At 40.8% G+C, this 26,504-nt stretch overlaps 1 protein-coding gene across 2 annotated transcripts in view; it reads right to left on the bottom strand.

The window, feature by feature from the left end:
- The window catches only part of CCDC85A (coiled-coil domain containing 85A), a 267,147-nt gene that overhangs the window by 48,499 nt on the left and 192,144 nt on the right, over positions 1–26,504 (bottom strand). Inside the window, exon 3 of one of the 2 annotated variants that reach the window (XM_075596212.1) lies at positions 19,103–19,173. The exons of the other annotated variant lie outside the window; for it this stretch is intronic. Coding sequence (XP_075452327.1) covers positions 19,103–19,173 — 71 coding nt within the window. The remainder of the gene's footprint in view (positions 1–19,102; positions 19,174–26,504) is intronic. 2 annotated transcript variants of the gene reach the window in all.

The following is a 26,504-nucleotide window of genomic DNA, read 5'->3' on the forward strand; positions in this document are numbered from 1 at the left end:
TATATGGTTTATGTGCTTTCAAGGTGGGAACTGTAGTACCCTTGCAGAACCTGTCCCTGTAATGGCTGTCGCAACTTTGCCACTATTGCGCATGCACTGGAGCACACGCATGCGCGAAGCACACAAAATGGCGGTGCCCTTACTGGCGTCCCACCATGGATCCTCCGGAGTGCTCCCTGCACTGCTCGCCGCAACTCTCTGCCTCCCTGACTAACAGGCGGGTCTGCCACTGTCTCTGGCAGTACCCGCACTAGCCGCAGCTTCCCGGCTGCAGCGGAGGTATGTGGGGCAGCCAAGGGGGACCCAAGGTGGACCTGGCTATACTTACAAAGGATTACGACAGTGAACCATATTTTCTAAGCAGTGTTCTGCCATAAGGCAGCTAAACAGGAAAGTTGGAGGAGTGATGCTTTGCTCTAACTATGAATGCTGTGTAAAACTTTCTAGAATTGAATCGAGGTGCCACCTTAGGATGAAAATAAATTAGTGAGAGAGAGAGAGAGAGAGAGAGAGAGAGAGAGAGAGAGAGAGAGAGAGAGAGAGAGAGAGAGAGAGAGAGAGAGAGAGAGAGAGAGAGAGAGAGAGAGAGAGAGAACAAACGAACAGGAATCCTCTTTGTTAGTGCACACTCTAAAAAGTAAGGAAGGTGGTCATATAGGCCAACAACATCAAATTAGAAGAAAAACAAATTGGTGATCTATAGAGGCAGATAATCAGTATGTCTAGAGTTACAGCCTAACCAGTAGCAACATTTGGCTAATAAAGGCTAATACCCAATTGTAAAACACCTAATAATGAAATTGTAGCAGACACTTGAAATTATAAAGTGATGCTAATAACTAGTTATAAAAACTATTTTAATGACCTATATGGTAAAACTATTAACGTGAACTAAAGAATAAAAACAGCTGCAGTGAGCAAACGTGGTTGAAACAATGTGAGGGTATGTGAGTGTTTAAACTGCCAATGGTGTGCATTTAAACAATCTGAATTAATTTCTTGTAGCAACCTAGTAGGTGTAAATGGAAATGATTGCTAATAGTAACCATGAGGGTGTAAATGCGTGATCAACTGCAAAAAATCCTACAGTATACAGTATGCAGCCCATACTGCCTGTATTATTGATTCCAGCAGTGTCTGATATACACTACCGACACGTTTAATCCGAGCACGGCTAGCACCGCAAGCCGGGGGATGCCCCGGCGTGCTAGCCGCACTCCCTCAACGTGCCGCGCATCACCGATGCGCGGTCACGCGTCATCGGGTGCCTGCGCCCCCTGCACGCGCGTCCAGGGCTCCCCGAGGGAGCCCTGGTGTCCCGCGATGTGGGGGACGGCGGCAGGGGGTTCCGGGGGAACCGGCTGACCCGGCAGCGGGAGGGAGAGTGCCCCGATCGGAGGGCGCTCTTCCGCTGCTTCGGCGCGCGCCCGGCACCCTCCGGCGCGCGCCAGGTTACTGCTGTGGACGAGAACGGGCAAATGCTCGAATAAACTCGGCCGCAGCAGTACTGTAGTTGGTATTGAAATCCTTTTGGAAGTGTGGGATGGACTCATTTCAATATACTTTGCATAACCATTAGCATATCTCCCAGCCAGGTTTTTCAAATATATACAACTTGAGACCCTACTAAATGTGAAAGTCTTTCTCTCATATTGGTGGGGTGGGACGAATTTCGTCAAAACAAACAGCGGAATTCTGGGGAATGGATTTGGACTGTTCCACTCATCTCTACTTAGAAGTGGTTATAAATAGAGTGCTGTGCAAGCCTATGCATTGTAACAGACCTAGGTCTATTACTGTGTGAGACACTAGGAGGAGCAAACAGCTGAACTGCGGTGTTTCTTACCCAGGGTTGCAACAGACTAACCCTAAGGGTGCCATGTGAAAGAAACCTTATTATGAGTGCTTTTAGTGTGCCGTATCAATGCTGCAATGTTTCTGAATTTATTGTTATGAAGGATATTGCAATACATTTAAAATAACAGAAAACCTGACTTTTACAATTACATTTACAAACCGACCTCACCATAACACGAATTATAAGTGTAACATGGTCTGTATCTTTTGGCCTGCCTCTCCTCCCTGTCATGTAACTCCTAGCAGTCTAGGATGTGACAGGTTAATCTGTGGGCTTTTTGACCCCCCTTATGCCCCTCTTATTAGTGACAGAAGTGTGGTGGTGACTCATGGCCTGTGTAAGCCTATCAGAGATAGGTATAGACCATGAGCCCGCACCTTCTGGTTCCTCCTGAGAGGGAGTCTCAGATTTAGTCAGCCCTGCTCTGGAGGAGTAAGAGAGTAGTTGAGCTGTGAGTCTCTCCCATCGCTGGATGAGCGTGCTCACCCCAGGCCCTGGGGCTGGGGGAACATCTGATTCAACCCATAGATGCCCTGTAAGATCTGGGGCAAGCACCATCCAGAGGTCTGGAACCTCTGAGACTCTGCACCGCTGTGAGGAAGAACTGCAGTGAATGCATGTCAATAAAGACCCTTGCTCATTATAATCCTGTCTAAGAGACAGTCCTTTGGCAGGAGGGATGACATGTGCAATAGTGGGGGCTGATTTCAGGACACCCTGGAGCCCACTAAGGCTGGAGGCGCTAACCACCAAGATAAGGACTAAAGAGAAAGAACCTAAGCCTGTCCTGATCTCCATACCAACGCAGATCCAACTCAGCTCTCCTGATCCTAAAAGGTATCCGCACCACACAACAGGTAGCAGAAGCTGTGTATCTCCCACTAGGGGGCGGGGGGAGGGGGGAAACAGTACTACATCAGTGTAAAATTGTATTGTAATTAGATACTTAGTTTACATTTCTACCCAGTTTTATAGGAATTGAAATGTGACAATTGATAAAATGATTGGGTACTGTACCCAGCAATTGGATAATCTCAAAAGGAGTATGTATGGAAAAAAAAAAAAAAAAAAGTTGAGAAATACAGTACTGGCTTAGTGAGAAATCTGATGTAAGTTGTGACCGCTTTTCGGCATGTTCATAAACTTGCGCAATTCTGGTTGCAGTGATTAGGCTATTAATGACTATCGCCGCTCTAGAATGGTGATTTTATCACAAAATCCTCACGCCAGAAAAAGTTGGCGTGAAGTTGTTGGAAATCTGCAGAGAAACGGCGAGATGGGACTTAGAAAGAAAATGCATTTTTTCTGCATAGGATTGATGCCGGGAATCTCTGGAGCTGATATCCATTAATATTAGCACCAGAGACCCCTGGCATGAATCCTATGCAATAAAAATGCATTTACAGAAAACTTCATTACCATAGCGGAAAGCCTCAGGGACCCCCTACATCCCGAGATACAGACCCCGTTATGGGGTGCCGGTATCTCCTATGCATTTAAATGTCTGCGTCACGTGACCGTGGGAATAAAATGCATAGGACATACCGGCACCCCATAATGGGGCCTGTATCTTGGGAAGTAGGGGGTCCCGAGGCTGAAACCAATGCGGTTCAGCTCAGGAGACCCCCTGCTCATCTACACTATAAACATAATTAAAATGTATACACATAAATTTCGGGCGAGATTTGCACAGGGAGAGACGGCACTCTCAGACCAGCTCCCTCTGTAGCAGATACAACTCGCCGGTAAGGCCTTTTCAGAGTGTCGTTCATCAGATCACCGGCTAATCGCCCGTTTTGTGAATTTTGCTATGACAGGTAATCAAGGCTTTCTGAATACCGTGATAGCAACGCTCATAAAAACAGCGATTTAAATGGCCCAGCGATCTGTTTTATGAACCTTTAGTGCATACTGTAGGCTCCTAAGTCTGGGGGACACCCCATGTGCATTGCAGTATCTCTGGATACAAGTACAAATCCAAGGGTATGGACACTATACTAGTAGTGGTCGACCGCTTTTCTAAACAAGCGCACTTTATCCCACTCAAAGGTCTACCCAGTGCCCCTAAACTTGACGAGGTATTTGTCAAGGAGGTCTTCAGGCTCCATGGATCACCTCAGACCATAGTTTCTGATCAGGGGTCGCAATTTGTTTCGAGATTCTGGAGGGCCTTCTGTAAGAAACTTAACGTGGCGCTTCACTTCTCCTCGGGATACCACCCACAGACCAATGGTCAAACTGAACGAACCAATCAGTCACTGGAGCAGTTTCTTCGTTGTTTCATATCGGACTCTCAGGACAATTGGCTCGACCTACTTCCTTGGGCGGAATTCGCTCACAATAATCTCAGGAATGAGTCCACACTACAGTCTCCATTTTTTTCTAATTTTGGCTTTCATCCCTCCACCCTCCCTCAGTCTGGGCTGAGTACAGGAGTTCCAGCCGCAGAAGAGAGGATTCGGGATCTTCAAGCTTCGTGGTCTAGGATTCAGGATAATCTCAAGCGGGCCATGGCTATGCAGAAAAGGCAGCCTGATCGACATCGTCGGAGACCACCCAATTATGCCCCAGGTCAGAAAGTATGGCTATCTACTGAGAACATACGCTTGAAAGTCACATCCCCAAAGCTGGCACCCCGATTTATCGGTCCATTCTCTATATTGGAGAGGATCAATCCAGTTACCTACCGACTCAAACTACCTGCTACTATGAAGATTCCCTCTGCCTTTCATTGTTCTCTGTTAAAACCATTGTCTATTGACAAGTCTGGGGGAAGGTGCGTTGTGTTGGATCTGAGGATTGGGTATAAATGGTTTTAACAGAGAACAATGAAAGCTCACGCGGCTGTAGGGCGGTGGTTTTCCTGTATCCCCACCTCGGCCTCGCGGTTTGTGGTGAGCACTAATATATTCCCGTGACAGGATTGCATCTTCACTGATGAGTCTACTGTATCGCTGGAGAGATTTGCCAACTTTGCATTCCACAAAAAAGGTCACATATCTATGAAGCCGCGTCCAAAAAACCCAGTGAAGATGCATGTGCGGGGTGCCATCTCTAGGTGTGGACCAGGATGCATTGTCATCTTGAAGGTAAAATAAGTCACACACTTTTGCCTTATGCACTGTACTGTACTAGTGTGCAGTATTTTGAGCACTTTTCTTTTCTTGTTATAGGAATCATGAATAAAGCTTTTTTCCAAGAGCAAATTGTGCCTGAGATTGTGGAATACATGACACGTGATTTCCCAGATGGTCACCGTTTCTATCAGGACAACGATCCGAAGCACACCGTGCCAACAGCGCATATTCTTGAGCGCGGTATCAACTGGGTGAAGACGCCTGCGGAGTTAGTGCGGTAACCGTGTCTCATTTTTTCCCACTGTTTACTGTGTATCTCTTTAACTAATTCTCCTTTTCTTCCCCCTCCAATGACAGATCGCCAGACTTCAATCCAATCGAAATGGTCTGGCATCAGCTGAAGGATCATATCCGAAAAGTCGTGAAACCCTCCAAAAAGGATGAGTTGGCGCAAGGCATAATGAGTTTTTGGAACGATGTACTAACCGTGGAACGATGTAATAAATATATTGACCATATTGCGACTGTGTTGCCCATTGTGATAGAGCGTAATGGGCAAGCATCAGGAAGGTAGTATGGTACAGTACTGTACTGTAGTATGGTAAGTACAGGCACACCAAGTACAGTATGATACCGGTAAGTATGGCACAGATTGTTTTACAGCATGCACCTAACTGCACAATTTTTTTCTTTCCTGAGAGAGCAGCACTAGCCATCTGGTTACAAAGTATTTAACAGTAGTTACAGTATACAGTAGTTACAGTATAGACTAGTTTGACAGTACTAACTGCATACTGTAGTCCAATATGGAGTGGCAATATAGTACACAATGCCATAATACTGTATGCCATAACTGCACTAATTTTGTCTTTTCAGAGAAAAAGGATGGAAAGGGTGAGGGGGGGTATCATATGTAAATTGTGTGAACTGTGTGTACAGTAAAGTGTATCTAAAGTGCAGTCATGATTTACACAAAACCTCCCCTCTCTCAATGAACTACACAGAATGAGGAAGAAGATAAAGACGGAAAATTTGTATTACTGTTTTTATTATTATCAATGTGCATTATTCATGATTATACACCGGCCCTCAATTTTCAACTGTGCTGTACTATTTTGTTATTTCTCTTCTGCATACTTCAATAGTGTATCTCCAGTCATAATTTACACAAACCCCTCCTCTCTCAATGATTATTTGTATTTTTCTTTCCTGATAAAATAAAATACATATTTAATTACATTCAGATTATTTTTCTTTGAACTTTAAATTCCATGTGAATGTGTGTGGGGGGGGGGATTCTTCAAGAAGACATACAGTTTTATTAATTGGTTACATTTTTAGTAATTGGTTACATAATCAGATTAACATAAGGGATTAGACAAGCATTTGAAAACGAATCTGAAGTTATACACGCAGTCAACTGGCTCCCTTCCCAAAGAGGATTACACAAAGCCAACAATAGGAAAATTAACGAATAGTCTGAGAGAGGTGTCGATAAGAGGTTGAAATCCTTATTTTTTTTTTGGCACTCTTGAACTTCGCAAGCAATGGTGAAGTTATACATGCATGCGCAGTAATAATCAACTAGCTCCCTTCCCAAAGAGGATTACACAGAGGCACAGAGAGGTGACGCTCGGCTCGGGACGATTAAAAGCAAAAGATAATTTTTGAAAATGAATGGTTTTCAAGAGGTGTCGATAAGAGGTTGAAATCCTTGAGCGAGCCTTGTGTGTGTCTGCGAGGGGAGGAGGGTAAAGCTGCATGAAGGATTAGCTGTACTGTAGTTCAAAGACATGACATATTTTCAACAAGTCATCATAATGATTTGATCCCCACACCCCCAAATACATAAAAATCACACAAATCATGTGCAGTCAAACGCAGTGTCACAGTCAAAAGCTACAGCACCGATTGAATATCGTAATATCAAGAAGGTTTAGGCAGGCACATGTTGAGAAAATTAAAATTCAAAATGACGAGAAAAATTTTTTTTTTGGTCAGTCTTGAACTTTTTTTCCCCCAATGAGCATTAATAATCATCACGGAAGAATAAATCAAACCAGGCTTTGCACTGCACTGCACTGCACTGTATGTTATATACGCAGGAATGTGATGACAGGAATGTGATTGAAGACAGAAAGCCATCCATTCAAAGGAATGGTGTGGGAGAGGTGTACTGTAGATAAGATAAGAAGTTGAAATACAGCAGTGCAGTACATTAGCCTGTGTCTGTGCGGGGCGAGCGAGGGGAGAGTGCTGTGTACGCCAAAATGTGATACTTTTACAGTACACGCCAATGCGTTTCAACAATGTTCAAATGAGACATACAGTACTGTACATGCATGTATAAATATGCAAATTTACAATTACTGTGCGCGCACATACAGACTGTGTACTGACGTAGGTTGAACTGCTACAGTATTAGACTTTGAAGACAACAGCTCGCGAATGCCCACCTGAGTTTTTAGACGGTATTGCAGTACTGCAGACAGTGCTAATAATATGCTAATAATGCGAGCGCTAAAATACCGGAACATATTCCGGAAAAAAAGAAAATATACTGCATCTGCCCGTGGTTATCAGAGTTACGCCGCTATGGCCACATTAGGATAAAGGGGGCCGCAGATGTACTGGTAAGTATGGCACAGATTGTTTTACAGTATACAGCATGCACTTTACTGCATTCATTTTTAATTTTTAGATAGAGCTGACTGCACTACCAATCTTGTTACAAAGTATTTTACAGTACAGTAGTTCCAGTAGACAGTAGTTTGACAGTAGTAACTGCATACAGTAGTCCAATATGGAGTAGTTTTATAGTACACAATGCAATTACAGTATATGCACTTACAGTAACTGAACTGTGCCAGAGGTTTCTTTCCTTTTCAGAGACAGCTGGCTGGACTACAAAAGGACAGGTGGGGGAGGGAGGGGTATCATGTGTAAATTGTGTGAACTGTGTGTATAGTGTATCTACAGTCATGATTTACACAAAAAAACCCTCTCTCAATGAACTACAGAATGCAATGTGGCCATGACGAACAAGATAAAGACTAAACATTTGTATTACTGTTTTTATTATTATAAATGTGCATTATTCATGATTATTTGTATTTTTCATTCTTCCATTATTATGCACTGGCCCTACAAATTCAACTGACAGAAGAACTAAAGTACACTACTGTACACTACTGTACGTGTACAAAGAAGATAAACACTGAAAATGATTATTTGTTTTTTTTATTCCTGATAAAATAAAATAAATATTTCATTACATTCACATTTTTTTTCTTTGAACTTTAAATTCACTGTGAATGTGTGTGTGGGGGGGGATTCTTCAAGAAGGCTTACATTTTTATTCATTGGTTACATTTTTATTCATTGGTTACATAATCAGATTAACATATTCAATTCGAGAAGGGTTAATCACAAGTGCGCATGGGTTACCGTAAACAAAGCCTCAAAGGGTTGGGGAGGGGTCATCATAATGGATTAGCATAAGGGATTAGCCAAGCATTTGAAAATGATTGTGAAGTTATACATGCATGCGCATTAATCATTAACTAGGTCCCTTTCCAAAGAGGATTACACGCAGGCACAGAGATGTGACGCTCGGCTCGGGACGATTAAAAGCACAAAGCCATGCTTTTGAAAATGAATGGTTTTCGAGAGGTGTCGAAGTTGAAATATTTGAGCCTTGTGTGTGTCTGTGGGGTAGAGGGGGTAAAGCTACATGAAGGATAAGCAGCAATGTAGTGTAGTTCAAAGACATGTTTTCAACAGGTCATCATAATGTTTTGATCCCCAGACCCCCAAATCCAGAAAAATTACATAAAGCGTGTGAATGACCAGTGTAACATTAAAAATCTACAGTACCGATAGAATATCAGAATAACAAGAATTTTTATGCAGGCACACATGTCTGGAAATGAAACATAAAAAAAAAAAAATATATATATTTTTTTCCAGACTTAAACTTCCACATGATTGTGAAGTTACACACGCATGTGCATTAATCATCAACTAGGTCCCTTCCCAAAGAGGATTACACGCAGGCGCAGAGATGTGACGCTCGGCTCGGGACGATTAAAAGCACAAAGCCAAGCTTTTGAAAATGAATGGTTTTCAGGAGGTGTCGATAAGAAGTTGAAATACTTGAGCCTTGCATGTGTCTTCAGAGGGGAGGGCACAAATGTCTGGAAACTAAACTAAAATTTTTTTTTTTCCAGACTTGAACTTTCACATGAGTTCACCAGTAGGCGCTGAAATGTGACACCAGGCTCTGTACATTATACACGCAGGAATGTGATGACAGGTTCGGGATGAGTGTAGCCAGAAAGCCATCTGTCTGGGAGAGGTATACTGAACTGTAGATAAGAAGTTGAAATAGTACTTTAGCCGTGTGTGCGGGGGCAAGAGGGAGAGTGCTTTATGCGCCAAAATGTGATACTGTAACACGCCTATGCATTTCAATAATGTTCAAATGAGACATGCAGTACTGTACGATACACGCATAATATAAAAAGAGTATGAAAACAAGAAAAAGTTAAAGTACTGATTACAAAATACTGTAATACAGTACATACAGTCCTGTATAGAAATGTGATAATTTTATATTCGAAGAAGATGCAACGCTATATTTTTGTAATACTGTATACGGTAAATCCTCCATTTTAGAAATGCTGCGCGCACACACACAGACATGCATTTGACTTTTAAGACAACAGCTCGCGAACACCCACCTGTGTTTTTAGACGGTATTGCAGTATAGCAGACAGCGCTAAAAATCCGAGCGCTTACATAAGCGCTACGAAAAAAAAAGAAAATATACCGCATCTGGCCGCGGTTAGCAGAGTGCCGTGGATCCGGACGTAATAGGATAAAGGCGGTCGCAGCTGTAACAGGCCTGCATCTGTAACCTCCCTATGAGCCCACAGATGGTATGAGCTCGCACATTTTAGACTAAACTGGCAATTGCATTAGAACATGGGATTGGGAATTTGTACTCAAGGGTATAATGAATGTTCCATAGTAGAGACAAAATTACTGTTGAAATTGTTATGCCTTATTGCTGTATTTAATTTGTGTGTGAGCCTAACACTTTTAATAATTTCCCAAGGTTTTTCAGGAAACAGTTATTATTGCAATCATCCTTGTGAGGCCTCTTTTTATACCAGCCAAAGGTAACCACCCCCTAACACTATATTAGATACAAATTCTTTGCAGGTTTTTGAATAATATTTGATTTGCAGATGGATATTGGCAGGCGGTTTGGACAGTAAAAAATGTATGTGAATGCTCCTGAAACCGCCATCGTTTTCCCTTCACATGAATGTCATTACATCCGTCCCTACTAATGCTGTGACATCTGATTCGGCCAGAAGTAAAAGAGAGATGACACCATAGGCAATGGTCTCTCTTTCTCTCTCATTTTTTAGAGTCTGTAAATCAAATTTGACAACATTCGCAATCGAATGTGCGGTAGGCGGCCGGAGGTATTGCATACACAAATATCTGTGAAGAAACGTCATATTTGCGGCGAAACATCTGCCCATGTCTACTGAGCTATGTTTCATTATATACATTAACAAAATGTAACATGTTCATAGAATGGCTATAATAAAATATCTTAAACTGAAAATACGTGTAGAAATGTACTAATACTAAGGAAAAATACATGTTTATGCTTGAAAATGCCAGTTTTAATTTCTGATTTACTTGTTCACATTACAATTTATTGTAAACAAATTAAATATTTGTAATACCTCATTTATGGTGCTCGATGATTTGGAAATGTAAAAAAAATGTAGTCTACAGTATGTGTTACTTGTGAGCGATGATGATGGGGTTAATATCCAAAGGTTGTGAAAGAGAATGACCAACTGTCCCTGAGTGACCAAGCAAGACCAAGCAATACTGTAGCAGTGGTCAAACAGCTGAGATGCAAGAACAGCGAGTCAAAAATAACCCTTACACAGTATGATAAAACAACAGACCCACTAAACAGCAAGATGCCATCTAAGGAAGAGAAAGGTGTGCAGGATCGTGTGTGAGATGTGTGATCTTTAAAGAGAAGCTACAAACACCTAGCTACTGCAAAACTGCTGATTTCTGTAACCCAAGATAATAAATAAACTTACTAAAGGAAGAATCTGGAGTTGTTCTTTCAATAAAAAAATATATAAATGCATCATGACAAACACAATGAAAGATATTGACTATAATAATATCATTTCTTTTTACTGTATGTATATAGAATGTTTCCGTTGTAAAGAAGAACATATTTCAAAAAGCATTACTATTTGTGTGAATGGTTGATTTCAGACTCAGAGACTGAACCGAGCATCATGTACTGTACAGTAACAAGTCACATAACAACCTCCATAAATACCACACAATTTGTATTACGTTTAGTACTAGTTTTTACAACTACACATCAACCCCGTTATATTGCGATCCACTACAATGTGGATCCACTTATAACGCAGTGAAAGCGTGGCTCCCGATTAAAAAATGTTTTTGGCAAACTTTAATAACATATCACTGGTACCTTCTGTAAGATGGTTGGTAGAGAGTTCACCAATAGCTAACACACACACCCTAACCTATATATTACATGTCCTGGGGTAATTCAACCTGGTGTTTGATTAAAAGTAAGGAAAAGTTTAATAGCCCCAGTCACATGCTGTGAAATATCAGTGTGGACCTTGCTGTTTTATAGCTGATAATATGGAGCTGACCTCTTCCATCAGCATAGTTTTCAGGGTATTAATGATTAAAGGTTTGTGAGGGCGACAACTGATTTCATAGTAAAACTATATTCAATGTGTCTGTTCTTCAATAGCATTTCTATCACACACACACACTGTCCCCTCAGTCTGTCACTGGTACACACACACACAAACACACACACACATACACACACACGCTGTACTTCCATTGGGGGGTGAAGAGAGAGGGGGAGGGCTTGCACAGAGACAGCTGACATCCCAGCTTCTCCAGGCTGCATGAGATCCTTCCCCCGCTCCCCCGTCCCTTCTTGCAGACTCACCAGATTCTCCAGCTCTGTACACAGGGGTGCCACTGCGACGCCAGCTTCAGGGAGAGCTGGGTGAGTTATCCCAGCTCTCCCCCTCTGGCAGACGCGGAAACCATGATCGTGGCAGCCCGGTTATAACACGGTCTCATTCTTTGGCCCCCGAGCACCATGTTTAGCTGTATATTCTTAATGAAATTTTAAAAAAAATATTATTTAATTCATAGGCTTCCAAGTGTCACATGTTAATCGATTCATTACAATTTTCCTAAAACATGCCAAGTGGTATAAATGTGCTCTAAAGTCTCCCCTTTCAAAAAAATATATAATTAAGTATAAATGAGTTACATACAGTAGTTACATAGTAGATGAGGAAGAAAGCAGAAATATGTCCATCAAGTTGTATTGTATTGTATTCTATGTCTTTATTTATATAGTGCCATGAATGTACTTAGCGCTTCACAGCAGTAATACACTTGACAATCATATAAATAACAAATAATACAAATAACAGATCATGGGAATAAGTGATTCAGAAATAAAAGTAACATTTATGAAGAGGAGTCCCTGCTCCAAAGAGCTTACAATCTAATTGCTTGAACCTATGTAAAAATGTAGATGCCAGATACTTAGTCTATATTTGTAGCTAAAGTATATTGATCCAGAGGAAGGCAAAAAAAAAAAACCCCAGTGAAACATTATCCAACAATGTCTCATAAGGGGGGGAAATAAATTCCTTCCTGAATCCAATAATGGTCAGATTTCTCACTGGGTCAACATCTTTCCTATGTTTACTTATTTGGTATATCCCTACATGCCTTTCCTTTAAAAAAATGGCTAAGCTTTTTTTAAATATATTTATTGTATCTGCCATGTCGCGATGGGTAATGAATTAAAAATTTAACTGCCCTTACTGTAAAGAACCCTTTCCTTTGTTGCTGGTGAAATCTTCTTTCCTCCACCCTTAAGGGATGACCCCGTGTTGTTTGTACTGTCCTTGGGATGAATAATTATTTTGAAAGTTCCTTTATTGTCCCCTAATATATTTGAATATAGTTATCACATCCCCTCTTAGACACCTCTTTTCTAATTTAAACAAATCTAATTTACCTAGTCTCTCCTCATAAATCAGATTTTCCATCCCCTTTATTAATTTGGTGCCTCTTCTCTAGTTCCAAAATGTTTTTTTTTATGACATGGTGCCCAAAACTGTACTCCATATTTAATGTGTGGTTTTACTAATGCTTTATACAGTGGCATAATTATGCTTATTTTCTTTCCATCCATACCCAGTTTAATGCAAGATAAGATCTTATTTGCCTTTGCAGCTACTGCCTGCTGTCTACAAGCACTCTTAAATCCTTCTCCATCAAGGCTTGACCTAATTTTGTCGTATTTAATTTGCAAATTGCCTGTTTATTCATGTTTCCCATTTGCTTTTCCTAATAACTTCTCTTCTATTTTACTGGCTAGCCAATTCTTAATCACCCCTGCCCCCCCCCCCCCCCTGTTTCCTCTCTCCTATTGGGGACTGTATCCAGAATGGCATAAATATATGCTTAGTAAAAGACATGGATGGCAAAAGCAGTTGTCTGTTTTCTAAACACCAAAATGTAGCATAATTATGCTGCATACCTTGTTTGAATTGATTCAAATCTATCTTACCTCCAGCAGCCAATTTCTCTCATGTGTGCCTGTATGCCTGATAACTGACTGAGAGAATGCAGGTACAGGGAGGGTAGCATGGATTATTACAATTGCAAATGATATGTATTCATTTTGTATTGTGGTGTACACTGTTATCTTTTTTTATTGTATGTATGATCTTGTTGCATTTGAAGTTTTATACTTTAATTTATGTTTAAAAATATTTGAATTATATGTAAACATTGTAAAAATAAGACTAATTGATTTCTAGTGATACAGAGTGTGCGGTTGGTGCTTACTGAAAGGTATAAAAAGCTACAACAAGCATCTTTAGCCAGTTAAGTCTGGGGTTTTGATGTGTTCAGACCTACCTGTGGGACTCAGCTCTGTACCAAACTGCCTGTAATGGAAAATATTGTTTTGATCCTGTAGCCTGCACCCTTTGTTTTGAGTGAAGAAGAATAAATTGTCTATTTAATTTCATTTGAAAGAAAAGTCTACGCCTGTCTATTAAACTTTCTCACACTCCTCCAACATTTTTAACATCCCATCCTCCCCACTAGCACAGATCCCTCTTCATTGAGGTGCAATCCATCCCTACTACACAGATACCACCTCTCAGAGAAGGACTCCCAGTGCTCTAAAAATCTCAAACCCCTCCTTTCTACACCACTTTCTTAGCCATGCATTAACCTCCCTAAGCTCTGACTGTCTCCCTGGGGTAGCACATGGCATTGGTAGTATTTTTGAAAATACCACCTTGGAGGTCGTTGCCTTAAGCTTGTGGCACAGATCCCTGAAATTATTTATTAGGACCATCCCTCTTTGACATTAGTGACAATGTGTACCAAGGCCACCGGGTCAGTCCCAGCCCCTCCCAACAATCTGTCGACCCAATCCACAATGTGCCAAACTTGAGCATGAGGGAGACAACAAACTGTTCAGTTCATGCGGTCACGGCAATAGATTGCTCTCTCTACCCTCCTAATAATAGAGTCCCCAAGAGCCATAACCTTTCTTGTTCTTGGAGTAACCTGAGTACCTTCTGTGCTGGAGGAATTATTAACTTGGCTGAAAGAGGAATCATTCTCCCCCAGCCTTGCCATTCCTGCCCTGACACCCCCTACTTCACTGCATCTGGCAAATCTATTGGGATTAGAACTGGCCTGACTCTTCCTCTTCCCCATTGCTTCCCCTTCTATCTCTTACCAAGCTTCCTACTGTACTTCTTCCTTGTCCTCAGTCACAACTCTACCCTCTGAACCACTAGTCTCAGCCAGGGTCTGCTTAGTGAGTGATAAACTCCTATCAAGATTGTCAGTCCCTCAATGTCGCGTTATCTTTTCAGATCAGCAATCTGAGACTTGAAAGAGACAACGTGCTCACACTTACCACAATGGCATGCTCCCTGGAACAGCTGCTCCAAGTGCACATGTGGTACTTGTGGCAAGATGTGCATTGAATGATATTCTCAATTCTGCTCATTGAGTACTGACTGATGTCTTAAATACCTTTGCATCGAAGGAGATTTTAATTAAGTGTCCCTAAAAAATTTGTATCAATAAGTTTGGCAAAATATTTTCTGAATATGGGACTTTATATAAAAATGTATTAAAAATATTGTGAATTTAGTAATGTCTTCATTTCTCTGATTCTCACCCTATACTGTAACTACAGAATTAATATTTTTCTAATCAACCATATAGTTTCATGTTTTTTAAATTAAGTCCAATATCTGTCCTCTGTCTATATCCCCACTATTTTCTTTTGTCATTCATTGATGTTTGTTCTTGTTGACTGACAAAAAAGCAAAACAGTATTGATTCTAGAATTACAGAGGATGAAAGATGAGCTACTTCATGAATCAGTCAATATATATATATTTTAATATTTACTGATCTTCTTCATTTTATTTTATTCAACTATCTCTCCCAGAAAACCAGATGATAAAATAGTATTATATCAGAATAGGTGCTTTAGACTAAGGCTTGGATACATCAACTGATTTTAAATTGAGTTTAAATTGCACTTGGTAAAAAAACAAAATACAGCATCTTATTACCACACTTTTATGATGATATACAGCCACATTGCAGTAATAATTTCACGGGTGCGATGTTTCACCAAAAATCCACCTGTGGGCATTAACATGGCAGTCAATAATGCATTGCGATCGCAGTAATACTATTTCAATCATAGGCTTCTGCAATAAATATTACAACAGAATCCTATGGTAGAAATAACATGAACCCATTTGATGTCTGTGGTTACCAAGGTATACCACAGACATCAAAGGGGTTAATACAAATAAAAAAATTACGCTACCTACCCCCTTCATCCCCTTGGTTCCTTAGTGGCTAGATAAACGTTGCCATGCAATATTTACTAACCGCTAAGGTAACCAAGGGTACCGCTAAGGTAACCAACCCTGACAGATCTATCCACAGCTCCATCAGGCTGATTAATGCAGGGCTGCGCAAACTTTTTAGTCTATGCCCACCTGTCTGCTCTCCCCACCTGTTCGTGCCCCCCCCCCTACCTGTTCTCCGGCGTCTTCAGACATCACAATGTAATGTGACCCCGCAGCGGCATTTGAAGCTGCGTTGCCATGGCGACGTGTCGCCAGAAGCTGCCGGAGACCAGGTAAGGGAAATTATAGAGCCTCACGTGCACTCCCCGGTATTTAATTTAATTTTTTTGGGGAAAAGCGCAGTGTCTCTGTAAGCACCGCCCCTCCCACCCCCCCTGAAAATGTTGCAACCCCACAGCTCCATCAGGCTGATTAATGCAGGGCTGCGCAAACTTTTTAGTCTATGCCCACCTGTCTGCTCTCCCCACCTGTTCGTGCCCCCCCCCTACCTGTTCTCCGGCGTCTTCAGACATCACAATGTAATGTGACCCCGCAGCGGCATTTGAAGCTGCGTTGCCATGGCGACGTGTCGCCAGAAGCTGCCGGAGACCAGGTAAGGGAAATTATAGAGCCTCACGTGCACTCCCCGGTATTTAATTTAATTTTTTTGGGGAAAAGCGCAGTGTCTCTGTAAGCACCGCCCCTCCCACCCCCCCTGAAAATGTTGCAACCCCCAGTTTACGCACCCCTTGGTTAATGTACCATCTGAATCCCTCACTTTTTTTTTAGATGAGATGTCATCTCAAAATAAGGGAATCACATGGTATAAATAACCTGATTATTGATGTACCATGTGGCATCTGGACTTCTGTGATGTCCCAGGACTTATGTAGCCAGGTCTCTCTGGACTACAATTCCTTGCCTTAAGTTCCACTGTGAGTCCCCATAGGTTGTGGGCAGTGTGGGCATGATTCCTAAAAGGGAATTCATTCTAATGTTCAGTGTGTGATGTTACGTACATTGTTCAGCAGGTATGAACAATAAGTTATAGTGGCTTCTCACTAAAGTAAGGGGGCCTATGACAGAAATAGGCTGGCTTGCAAGACACTCCCCAGCAAGGGTGTTAGTCTCCACAGTGAAGGAGAAGAGTAAGGAGCAGTGTAAGATAGCTCCAGACAGAGATTACTTGTGCTAACCTTCAAGGAGTAAGTAGTGCTACTGGAAGATGCTAGAATGTGTATATTCTGCATAAAGAAGTGGCTGAGGCCTAGTCCAAGATGGGATAGGGTACAATAATGTACAATCCAGTGCATGTACAATGAAGATTAATAAATCTCAGTCAAATATACATCTGGTGTAGTCTTTGAAGCATGGTAATGACTAAAGGAAGGTGATTTGTCCATGAGGTGCATCCGAAAACCTCAGGATCCTATTGGACTGGAGGCGCTAACCACTGAGGAATTCATTGCAAACCTGTCCTGACACACCCCACACCACCGCAGAGATCTCCGGCCTTCTGTTTGCCTCATAGGTATGACCACAGCAGCCACAGAATACACCGGTAGCAAGACCATTTCCCAGTGGGTGGGGGAAAGAGGGCTACACCTATATAAGGCCTGGGCCATCTCAGAAGGCTGGAAGTTAGTCAAAAGGGCACATCCGGTGGCTCAAGGATAATGAAGAGTGAAGACAGCTTTAAAGAAGATAAGGGTAGTTAAAATGTGGAATTCATTACCCATGGAGACTGTGATGGCAGATACAATAGATTTGTTCATAAAAAGGTTGGACATCATTTTAGAAAGGAAAGGTATACATGAATATACCAAATAAGTAAACATGGGAAGATGTTGATCCAGGAGTAATCCGATTGCCAATTCTTAGTCAGGAAGGAATTTATTTTTCCCCTTATGAGATATCATTGGATGATATGTCACTGGGGTTTTTGTCTAAATTCCTCTGGATCACTAAGTGGCTTTCCCCACTACAGCTTAAGTGGTGGAAGTGAGGTGCTAATTAGGTAATGGCATAGGAAAACACAAGAACAGGAAACCTAGGTTGAAGCACTCAATCACTTGCTGGTGGTTTGTGAAATAGTTTAAATAATTTTAATGTCCAAATTGAATGTAAAATATAGGGTATTAAAATATAGCAACAATAGTACAGTGACTGTGATCATAGGATGGGCACTATAAGAGTGTTCACAACCACACGTAGGCATATATTGATGACAAGAGTTATATATTCAGATATATGCCAATGAGGATAGTGAAAAAACCCTTTTAAGAGGGGTGATGGAGTAAAACACAAAACCCCTCTATACCCTGTATAAGATCAGTTGGTAACGCTATTATCTCCTAATTCAGTAAGTGTTAATAGTGACTACGTGAGTATATAATCAAGCACTGTGATACATGGAGATATTATAGCTCTACTCACCTCAGTATGTACTGTATATGGGTCTAGATACCACTTTGTTATGATATAAATGTGTGATATATCTTCAGGTTTTAAGGCACACTGTATACTCCGACAATGATAGCTGCAATAGTACTGATAATTCTATGTGTATTGGTAATGATAACACCATGGTGTCTCAAGTACTGGATACGTCTAATGGTAGATGCAAAGCACAGTGTTTCTTCTAACTGCGTTTTAATGCTGAAAAGCCTGCCGTCCTTGGACTGATATGGTGTTCCAGTCTCCTGGTATATAAGCGGTGCGGCTTGATAGATCACGATACCCACAGATTGAAGTAAGAATGCTTGCTTTACTTATAGGCACACTGCTGCATCAGCCTGATCATAGCAGAAATATCAACACAGGTGTCACTTGTAGAGGTGCATTTAAGACAAGAGGTCTCATATGTTGGGTTAATAGCAGTATTCCACAGTCTGGAGTAGGTAAGAATACTTGCTGAACTTGGTAAGAATATATACTTTACTTGCTTCAACCTAGGTTTCCTGTTCTTGTTTTTTCCTTCCTCTGGATCAATAAGTAAGTATAGATATAGGATAAAGTATCTGTTGTCTAAATTTAACATATGTTGAACTTGATGGACGCATGTCTTTTTTTCAACCTCATCTACTATGTAATAATGTAAGAAGAAAAGAACATTCAAAGCAAGAAATACTTACAGATGAAGACTCTAGAAGCAATTGAGGGTTTCGGGTTAAGTTGAGGATCCAACGTCGCACACCATGGATGCCTTTCAAATTAAAAATAGGTCATCAGACTGAATTTATTTGGTTAATTAGCGGTTAGTGAAGACTTGCATATCAATGCTTTACTAGACACTAAGGTTGCCATGGGGCGTAGGTAGTGTGCAAGAGGGTTCAATTGACAGGAACTGATGCAGCGGCCGTTATTCAAACACATCACGCCGCCGATTTTGAGTTCTCTGCTGTTCCCCATGCAGCATGAACGTGGCCAATCGCCCCAGGAAACCGTGCTTATCGCGGATGTTTTGTTTGAATTTCATGGATTTTGTATCTTCGTTTGCAATAAAATGGATGAATTGTAATGTGTACAGTACTGTGCTACTGTGCTACTGTGTCAATATCATGTTTTTAAAAGCCAGAACACTAAAATTCGTTTTTCTGCACTCGCCGCGCTCACATCTTAGTGCGGGAAGGCTGGAATTCATCCCGCAGTTTCAAATCAGGATTCCGATGTACATGACGCGTGAAGTGTTCGAATAACGGCCGCTGCATCAGTATAGATGACTTTTCTTTCAAATTAAATAAAGACAATTTATTATTTTTCTTGCAAAACAGGAACAAACTAAATCTCTAATTACAGGAAGTTTGGTACAAACAGCTAGGTCTGAACTCATAAAGACCCAGGACTTGACTAACTGGTATGCTTATTGTAGCATTTTATACCCTTCAGCAAGCACCACCCCCACACTCTAAATTTGGGAAAATCAATTAATCTTATTTTTACATATAATTCAAATGTGTAAACAGAAATAAAAAGACAATACTATAAACACAACCAGATAATACTTATAATACATAAAATTCAAAAAGATAACAGTGTGCACCGCAATACAAAATTAAAATATATAATTGGATTTAAGCAGACAACCTTCCCCTTCCTGCATTTTCACAACCAGGTGTGACAAACACTCAAACAAGAAACAGGCTGCTGGAGGTAAGCGTTTACTCACTTCAAACAAATATGCAAAACTACTGCATAGGCCCCTAAGTGTTCTCTTCCTCCATCCACTCTCATTCGAGCCACAGAGATATCTCAAGTGAGAGTAGAAGGATTTGCTTTAGCCATGGCAAGCCCGAGACTCCCATAAACAGGGGAGGTATGTAAGAGGGATTGATTCCGGTTTAAATAAAGCTGCCTCAGATTTCTGAGAATCCGTCAGAGAGATAGTTAGTTGCAGCCACTCAATTACCTAGTCTCTATCTGGACTAATGAGGGCTCTGTGAAAAGCCTCATGTGAGACACCGGAGAGATTCCTGAGTTCACAATTGGGCTGACACAGGAAAGCAGAGAAGCCTGCACACAGACACTGTCTTGAGCACAAAGGTGTGCTGAGATCATGACACACTGACACCCAGAGACCTATATTTCCTGGACACAGAGGACCCAGGAACCTGCCAGAGACTGTGATGGAGGGCCACCTGCTTAAGGTACCTCCTGAGACTTTGGGGTGATAGGCTGGTAAGGGGAGTATCCCTTCAGTCCTGCAGATAGGGTCTGCTGAAGTAAGTTAGGCCTTACAAAGCGATAGGGTTTGTTATTTTAATGTTTTGTATGTTTTGCCTGGATAAAGGAACAGGCTCAATAAAGCCAAGATATAATTGGACCCTGATCGGTCTCCATTATATGAACCTCTGCACACATCTCTTACAATGTAATTATTCAGAAAAATAATCTTTGTCTGAGGGACATCTCTATATTATAGTTGCCATTGGAGTGAGGAAGGTTTTGAGAAGTTTTAGAATAAGTATGTGTAAATATACTCATGAGATTTCCTTTTTCCCATATACTTGGAAACACTGAATTGATGACATGTCATGAATTTAGTGTTTTACCGCTGCACTGCAAGTTCAATATATTCTGTACAGTGAGCTATAAATATTACGGGAACATAAATCATCATAAAGTTTTATGTGAGCATGAAGCTGCCATGAAACATTGATATATTTCTGTCCTCTCTCCTTTAGCCTAATTTGGTAAAACATACAACAGAAGGTGTTTGTCAATTTACATAGAAATATTAAGCACACCAAAAAATATCTAAATCTGTGTGGAGGAAAACATCAATCAGCTCTACTTACTTTCAGATATGGATCACAGCTTATTTAATAATCTGTTTTAGATGCCTACTCGTATTCTATTATGATGGCTTTTTCAGCGCTATGTACAGTATTTGGTTGCAATTTTAAATTTGGTCGGAGTCATGGCATATGTCTTTATGGGCAATTTATCATTCATCGACTTAGCCATGTTTTAATGTGCACTATTAGTCCAGACATTAATCTTGCCAGACACTTGATAAACTAGCATTATTAGAAAGAGCTACTGTAGGATGAAAAAGAAGAAATTGGTCTTGAGGTTTAAAAGAAGAGAGCATAAAATGAGGCTATGAGGTCCAACACCCATAAATCTTGATGAATAAAATATGATAGCAGTGGTACTACTGTAATATCAAATGTAAGGTTTTCACTGAATTTCAACACACATTTTGTTTAATCATCTGCAAATAATTAAGAAATACCAGAGCATGGATCTTATTACCTTGTTCTTGTTATGTTTAAGTTTTATGTATTTTATATTTTATTCATGTCCTTATCCATACATTTTACTGCATTGCAGAATATGTTGGTGCCATATAAATAATAGACATATAATCAAATACATCACATATATGTGTGCATCACTTTGTAATTGTCTCGCAGCTGAAAGGTACATTTAAAAGTTATGACACTAACCAGCATGGGTTAAGTGTTCTCAACTTACTTATGGTATTCTTTTAAATCATCTGGTCAGTGAAGGGATGTGTCAGAAAAAGGTTTCACATGGCTTCACAAAGCACAGGTAATAAAATGATTAAGAAGATTCTTTGACCCTAAGGGTATTAGTTATCCCCTGTGAGTAGATCAGAGAGAACTTCAGTATAGGCATGATCTAACATCTCTGGACTTGGTCTTCATTCTGTTGGTAATTTGATAAACCCTGTGTGAATATACTAGATTCCTGACTCTTTCCAAGCCCATTAGACCTATTACAATCCGTCTGATTATTGCTGTTCAACTACAGATATCTTCCAGTTCCTATAGGCTTTTCTATTGTTATCCCTTTCTATTTCATAAACTGTCTTTCTTTTGCTTTATGTATGTTTTTATGTAATTTACTGTGATTCTTTTCATGGAAATAAATTATAAAATGAAACTGCTCGGTGTTTGGCTATTAAGAAACCCTTTTCGCTCTCCTTATTTTTGTCACGCACAACCAAAGTATTAATTTGTGGGTTTTTTAGGGATGAGATGCAGCACTGTCCCAGATTCATGAAAGGTTGGGCTTAGTGGGAGCGCACTAGGTCCCACAGGGTAGTAGGCAGTTTCATGGATATCCAATCGGTTACTTGGGGTGACAGCCTTCTAGTTTGGGGGTTTTACGCCCTCCTTTGGGTTGGTAAAGGTAAAAACTAGGTGGCCTATATTATTTTTTAACCCCTTACAGTATATACCCCCTCAGACTTACATGGGAAGTAGCCAATCCGCCCAGTGCTTTCCAGATAAAGTGTGATTGGCCCACTATTACATTTGCTGTACAACTGTTTCCCACAGACTACTGTGTACATTAATTTTACTTTATTATTTAGAGTGTATGTGTAAGAGACATGTTCAGAGGCACACGATGGAGACCGTTTAAAGTGAAACTTAAATGAGGCTTTATTGCGTCTGTCGCTTTAACACAGCAACACATATGAAAATCCGTAAACAAAATCTGCTCCACTTTTGAGTATATTTACACTTGCAGTCCAGCCCTCTTTAACTGCGTGGTTAGCCTAGCGATTCACCAGCCCAAATCATAGAGACATTTATATATAGATATAGATAACAGTCTTATAAGAAAAGTCTTATCTGTATCTTGTAGCTGTAGGGGAAGGCTTCTCTATTCTCCTGGTGTCCGCACCCTTGTGTGCTAAGGTAATGTCAGGATCCAGGTTTAGAAGTATTGTCCCCTGTGTCTTACTGGCAGCGTGCAGTCTCTCTGCCGCCCAAGACATCTGTTTGTTCCACAGGTCAGCCCAGTTGTGGACTAGGGAACTCTGCTCTTTCTGCTTCCTGGGTTAGCTCAGCTCACGTGTGAGCTCAGGAAGAATCTCCTTTCCTGTCTCAGAGGCATGCTTTTCTGACACCTGTAATCAGCCAGGTGGTGTTGGTTAATTGTCTACCAGCAGTTAACCACCACACTGCTGGATTAGAGGCACATTTATGAACAGGGATAAGTCCCCTGTTACAGTATGTTTATGAGAATAGTAGCCGAAAAATGAGTGCCTCTTTTGGTTTAAAGATGGATATTTCCATAGAGCATCAGCCTGCTGTATTAAAATGTGGAAGAAGGCGACGGGCACTACAAAAATAGATCAAAATAGAAGATTTGTTACATAATCAAGTCCTACACTTTTCAGTCCCAGCCAGGACCATCATCAGGGATAGCAAACATGGCCGCTGAACGTCCATCCCACCATGTTATGACCATCCTCATGTCATAACTGCAATTATGTCGCTTGGTGTAGTGAATTGGGTGGCGTCTTCAATAAAGCTTTGTAAAGGACTGTTTATAGTTCAAAACATTGCCCATTTTTATACTGTTTGCCAGACTGAACCACTTATTGAGCCCCCTGTGCTGAAACAGGGATATCCATAAAAGCCGGCCTGTTAGCGGCCCTTGAGGACTGAGTTTGGATACCCCTGACCTACAGACAAGTGCTGAGGATTTCTCTTTTTCTATATGTTCTTTGGGACCGTTTGGTGATCCTGGCCATTCTGCATTCATCCCATGGGAAGCTAAGTATTTCTTCCATTTTTTGGTTCTTGAGTGTACAGTATCAGAGATTTTTTTTTCCAATCAATTCTGTATCCGGCATACCCTGTGACCATTACCACATTCACAATGCAAAAGAGTAACCAAACTCAAATGGATGAAGTCTAAAGTTCAAGGTAGTTAGTGTTAAAAAGCTTCCTTAAAAAAAAAAACTGGTTTTATTCATTAAACAAAAAAACACTTGCGTTAGATCTACTGCATGTTTAGAATGGATAGAAAACAACGAATGGCATGTATTCTTATTTGCATCCATGTGTTCTTATTTGCAGTTATGCTGCTGGCATTGTGGGCCAATGGTAATACAATTTTTATCTTATATAAAAGAACTGACTAGTCTTAATGTATCTTAATATTTTAATATATTATTAGCTTAACTTATTGAGCAAGAAAATCTGTATTTGATCCTACTGTCAGATTAGATGTAGATACTGTACAGGCATACCCCGCATTAACGTACGCAATGGGACCGGAGCATGCATGTAAAGCGAAAATGTACTTAAAGTGAAGCACTCCCTTTTTCCCACTAATCGATGCATGTACTGTACTGCAATCATCATATACGTGCATAACTGATGTAAATAACACATTTGTAACAGGCTCTATAGTCTCCCCGCTTGTGCACAGCTTCGGTACAGGTAGGGAGCCGGTATTGCTGTTCAGGACGTGGTGACAGGCGCATGCGTGAGCTGCCGTTTGCCTATTGGGCGATATGTACTTACTCGCGAGTGTACTTAAAGTGAGTGTCCTTAAACCGGGGTATGCCTGTACAGTGTTTCTGATGTACTAGATTCACTTTAAAGCACTAGTACGTGCTACTCGTTATTTTCTTAAAACAACGAACAGTTTTGTCTTGGAAGAGAATACTATAAATATCTTGGAAATACTGTTGAGGAAAGCTAATAAAAAAACATTTTGGGGGAGATTGCTGCTTTACCTGTACAGTGCTAGAGGTCCGACAGCACCTGAGTGCCACTGGACTTCTGCCATTTGCAGCCATGGATCCCTTCAGTAGCAGTGGCTGACATACAGTAAACAGAAGTTTTCATCCCTTAAAATATTTGCATAAATATGATATCATACCTTGTATCATACCTTGTATTTCAATAAGGCCTCTGTATCATGCCAGTATCTGTGACATACCAGGTACATCTGTAGGCAGCATAAAGGTTAATGCCTTCAACGGTAGGTTTAATACAGGGATTACTAGATCTTGCACTGTCATTTTTAATGCAATTTTTCCACAGTTCTTTTCATGAGCATTATGCAGGAGATTTACCATTTACCACTGTTTTATGGAAATCTGACTGAGTCTTGTGTAAATGCATTTAAATAGCAGTGTGGTCTTCTAGCCGCTCCGCTTCTGCAAGATAGCTTCCAGAACTAGATTGACTTAAAGCTGCTTTAAAGCAGCAGTCCATGCTGATTGCTTTTTTTGACTTACTTTAAGGAATCTCTCCTTACCATTTTAGTTTTTTTTTACTGCTGATGCTTCATTCAAGAGTTAGCCCCCTCCCAAGGCATCCTCATTGAGGATGCATGGGCTCAGCGCTGAGCGTCCGCACGGCTCAGCGCGGCCTGTCCTTCTATGAACTCGGTCTTATACGCCACTGCAATTGTATGTGTCTGGAAGGTTAAAATTAGCTCAATCCAGCACCCATTGCAGAAGATTCAGCTATTACGAGGCTATTATTAGGTTCCTATCTCCCCTGGGTCATTTTGTGTATGGACTGCCTTATTGGGGACATTTATACAGCACCCTGGACACTTATGGAGTCAATTTGATTATTCACACAGAGCATACATGTGATTTGTGAGCACCATTCATCATCCATCTCTCCCGTTGCAGGCTAAGGATTACTATGGTAACATCATAAAGCAATACATTAGGATAGTCATGATTTGTAACAGTTTTTGTTTTTTTAAAGAGCAGGTCATGCTCAGGGGGGAAGATACTAACATTATACAAGTTAGTAAACTTATCTAGACCTCTGGGGGGGGATTGCTGTTTTAACTCTCAATGTATTACTTCCTGGTAAAACATGTTATAAAGAAATAATAAATAAAATGTACCATCTTCAGAGAACCAGTAGTGCACAGCCTCCCAGATCCAGGCCCTCTCTCAGGACTTTCAAAGCTTTCTGTGTTATGCTGATCCTTGGGCGGTAATAGAGAATACCGTTTTTTTCACACATTTCATTCTGTGACTTTTGTACATGCCAAGTGATAGGATTGGTTGCTTTACCACATGATCAAAAACGCACATACTGTATGATGGCTAAATGCACTATAAAAAAAACCATGCCTTCCAATACACTCTCAATTGACAGCACGGACAGGACATATGAGCATGCTACTGTTAAGATCAAAAGAAGAAAAGATTTGTAAAAATAAATAAATGAGTCTTCAAGCAATTTAGGACATTTTGGCTTAAATTAATAGAGAACGGTTTATTATGGGACAGGA

The sequence above is a fragment of the Ascaphus truei genome, chromosome 4 (assembly GCF_040206685.1).
Source record: "Ascaphus truei isolate aAscTru1 chromosome 4, aAscTru1.hap1, whole genome shotgun sequence".
Taxonomy (NCBI): Eukaryota; Metazoa; Chordata; class Amphibia; order Anura; family Ascaphidae; genus Ascaphus; species Ascaphus truei.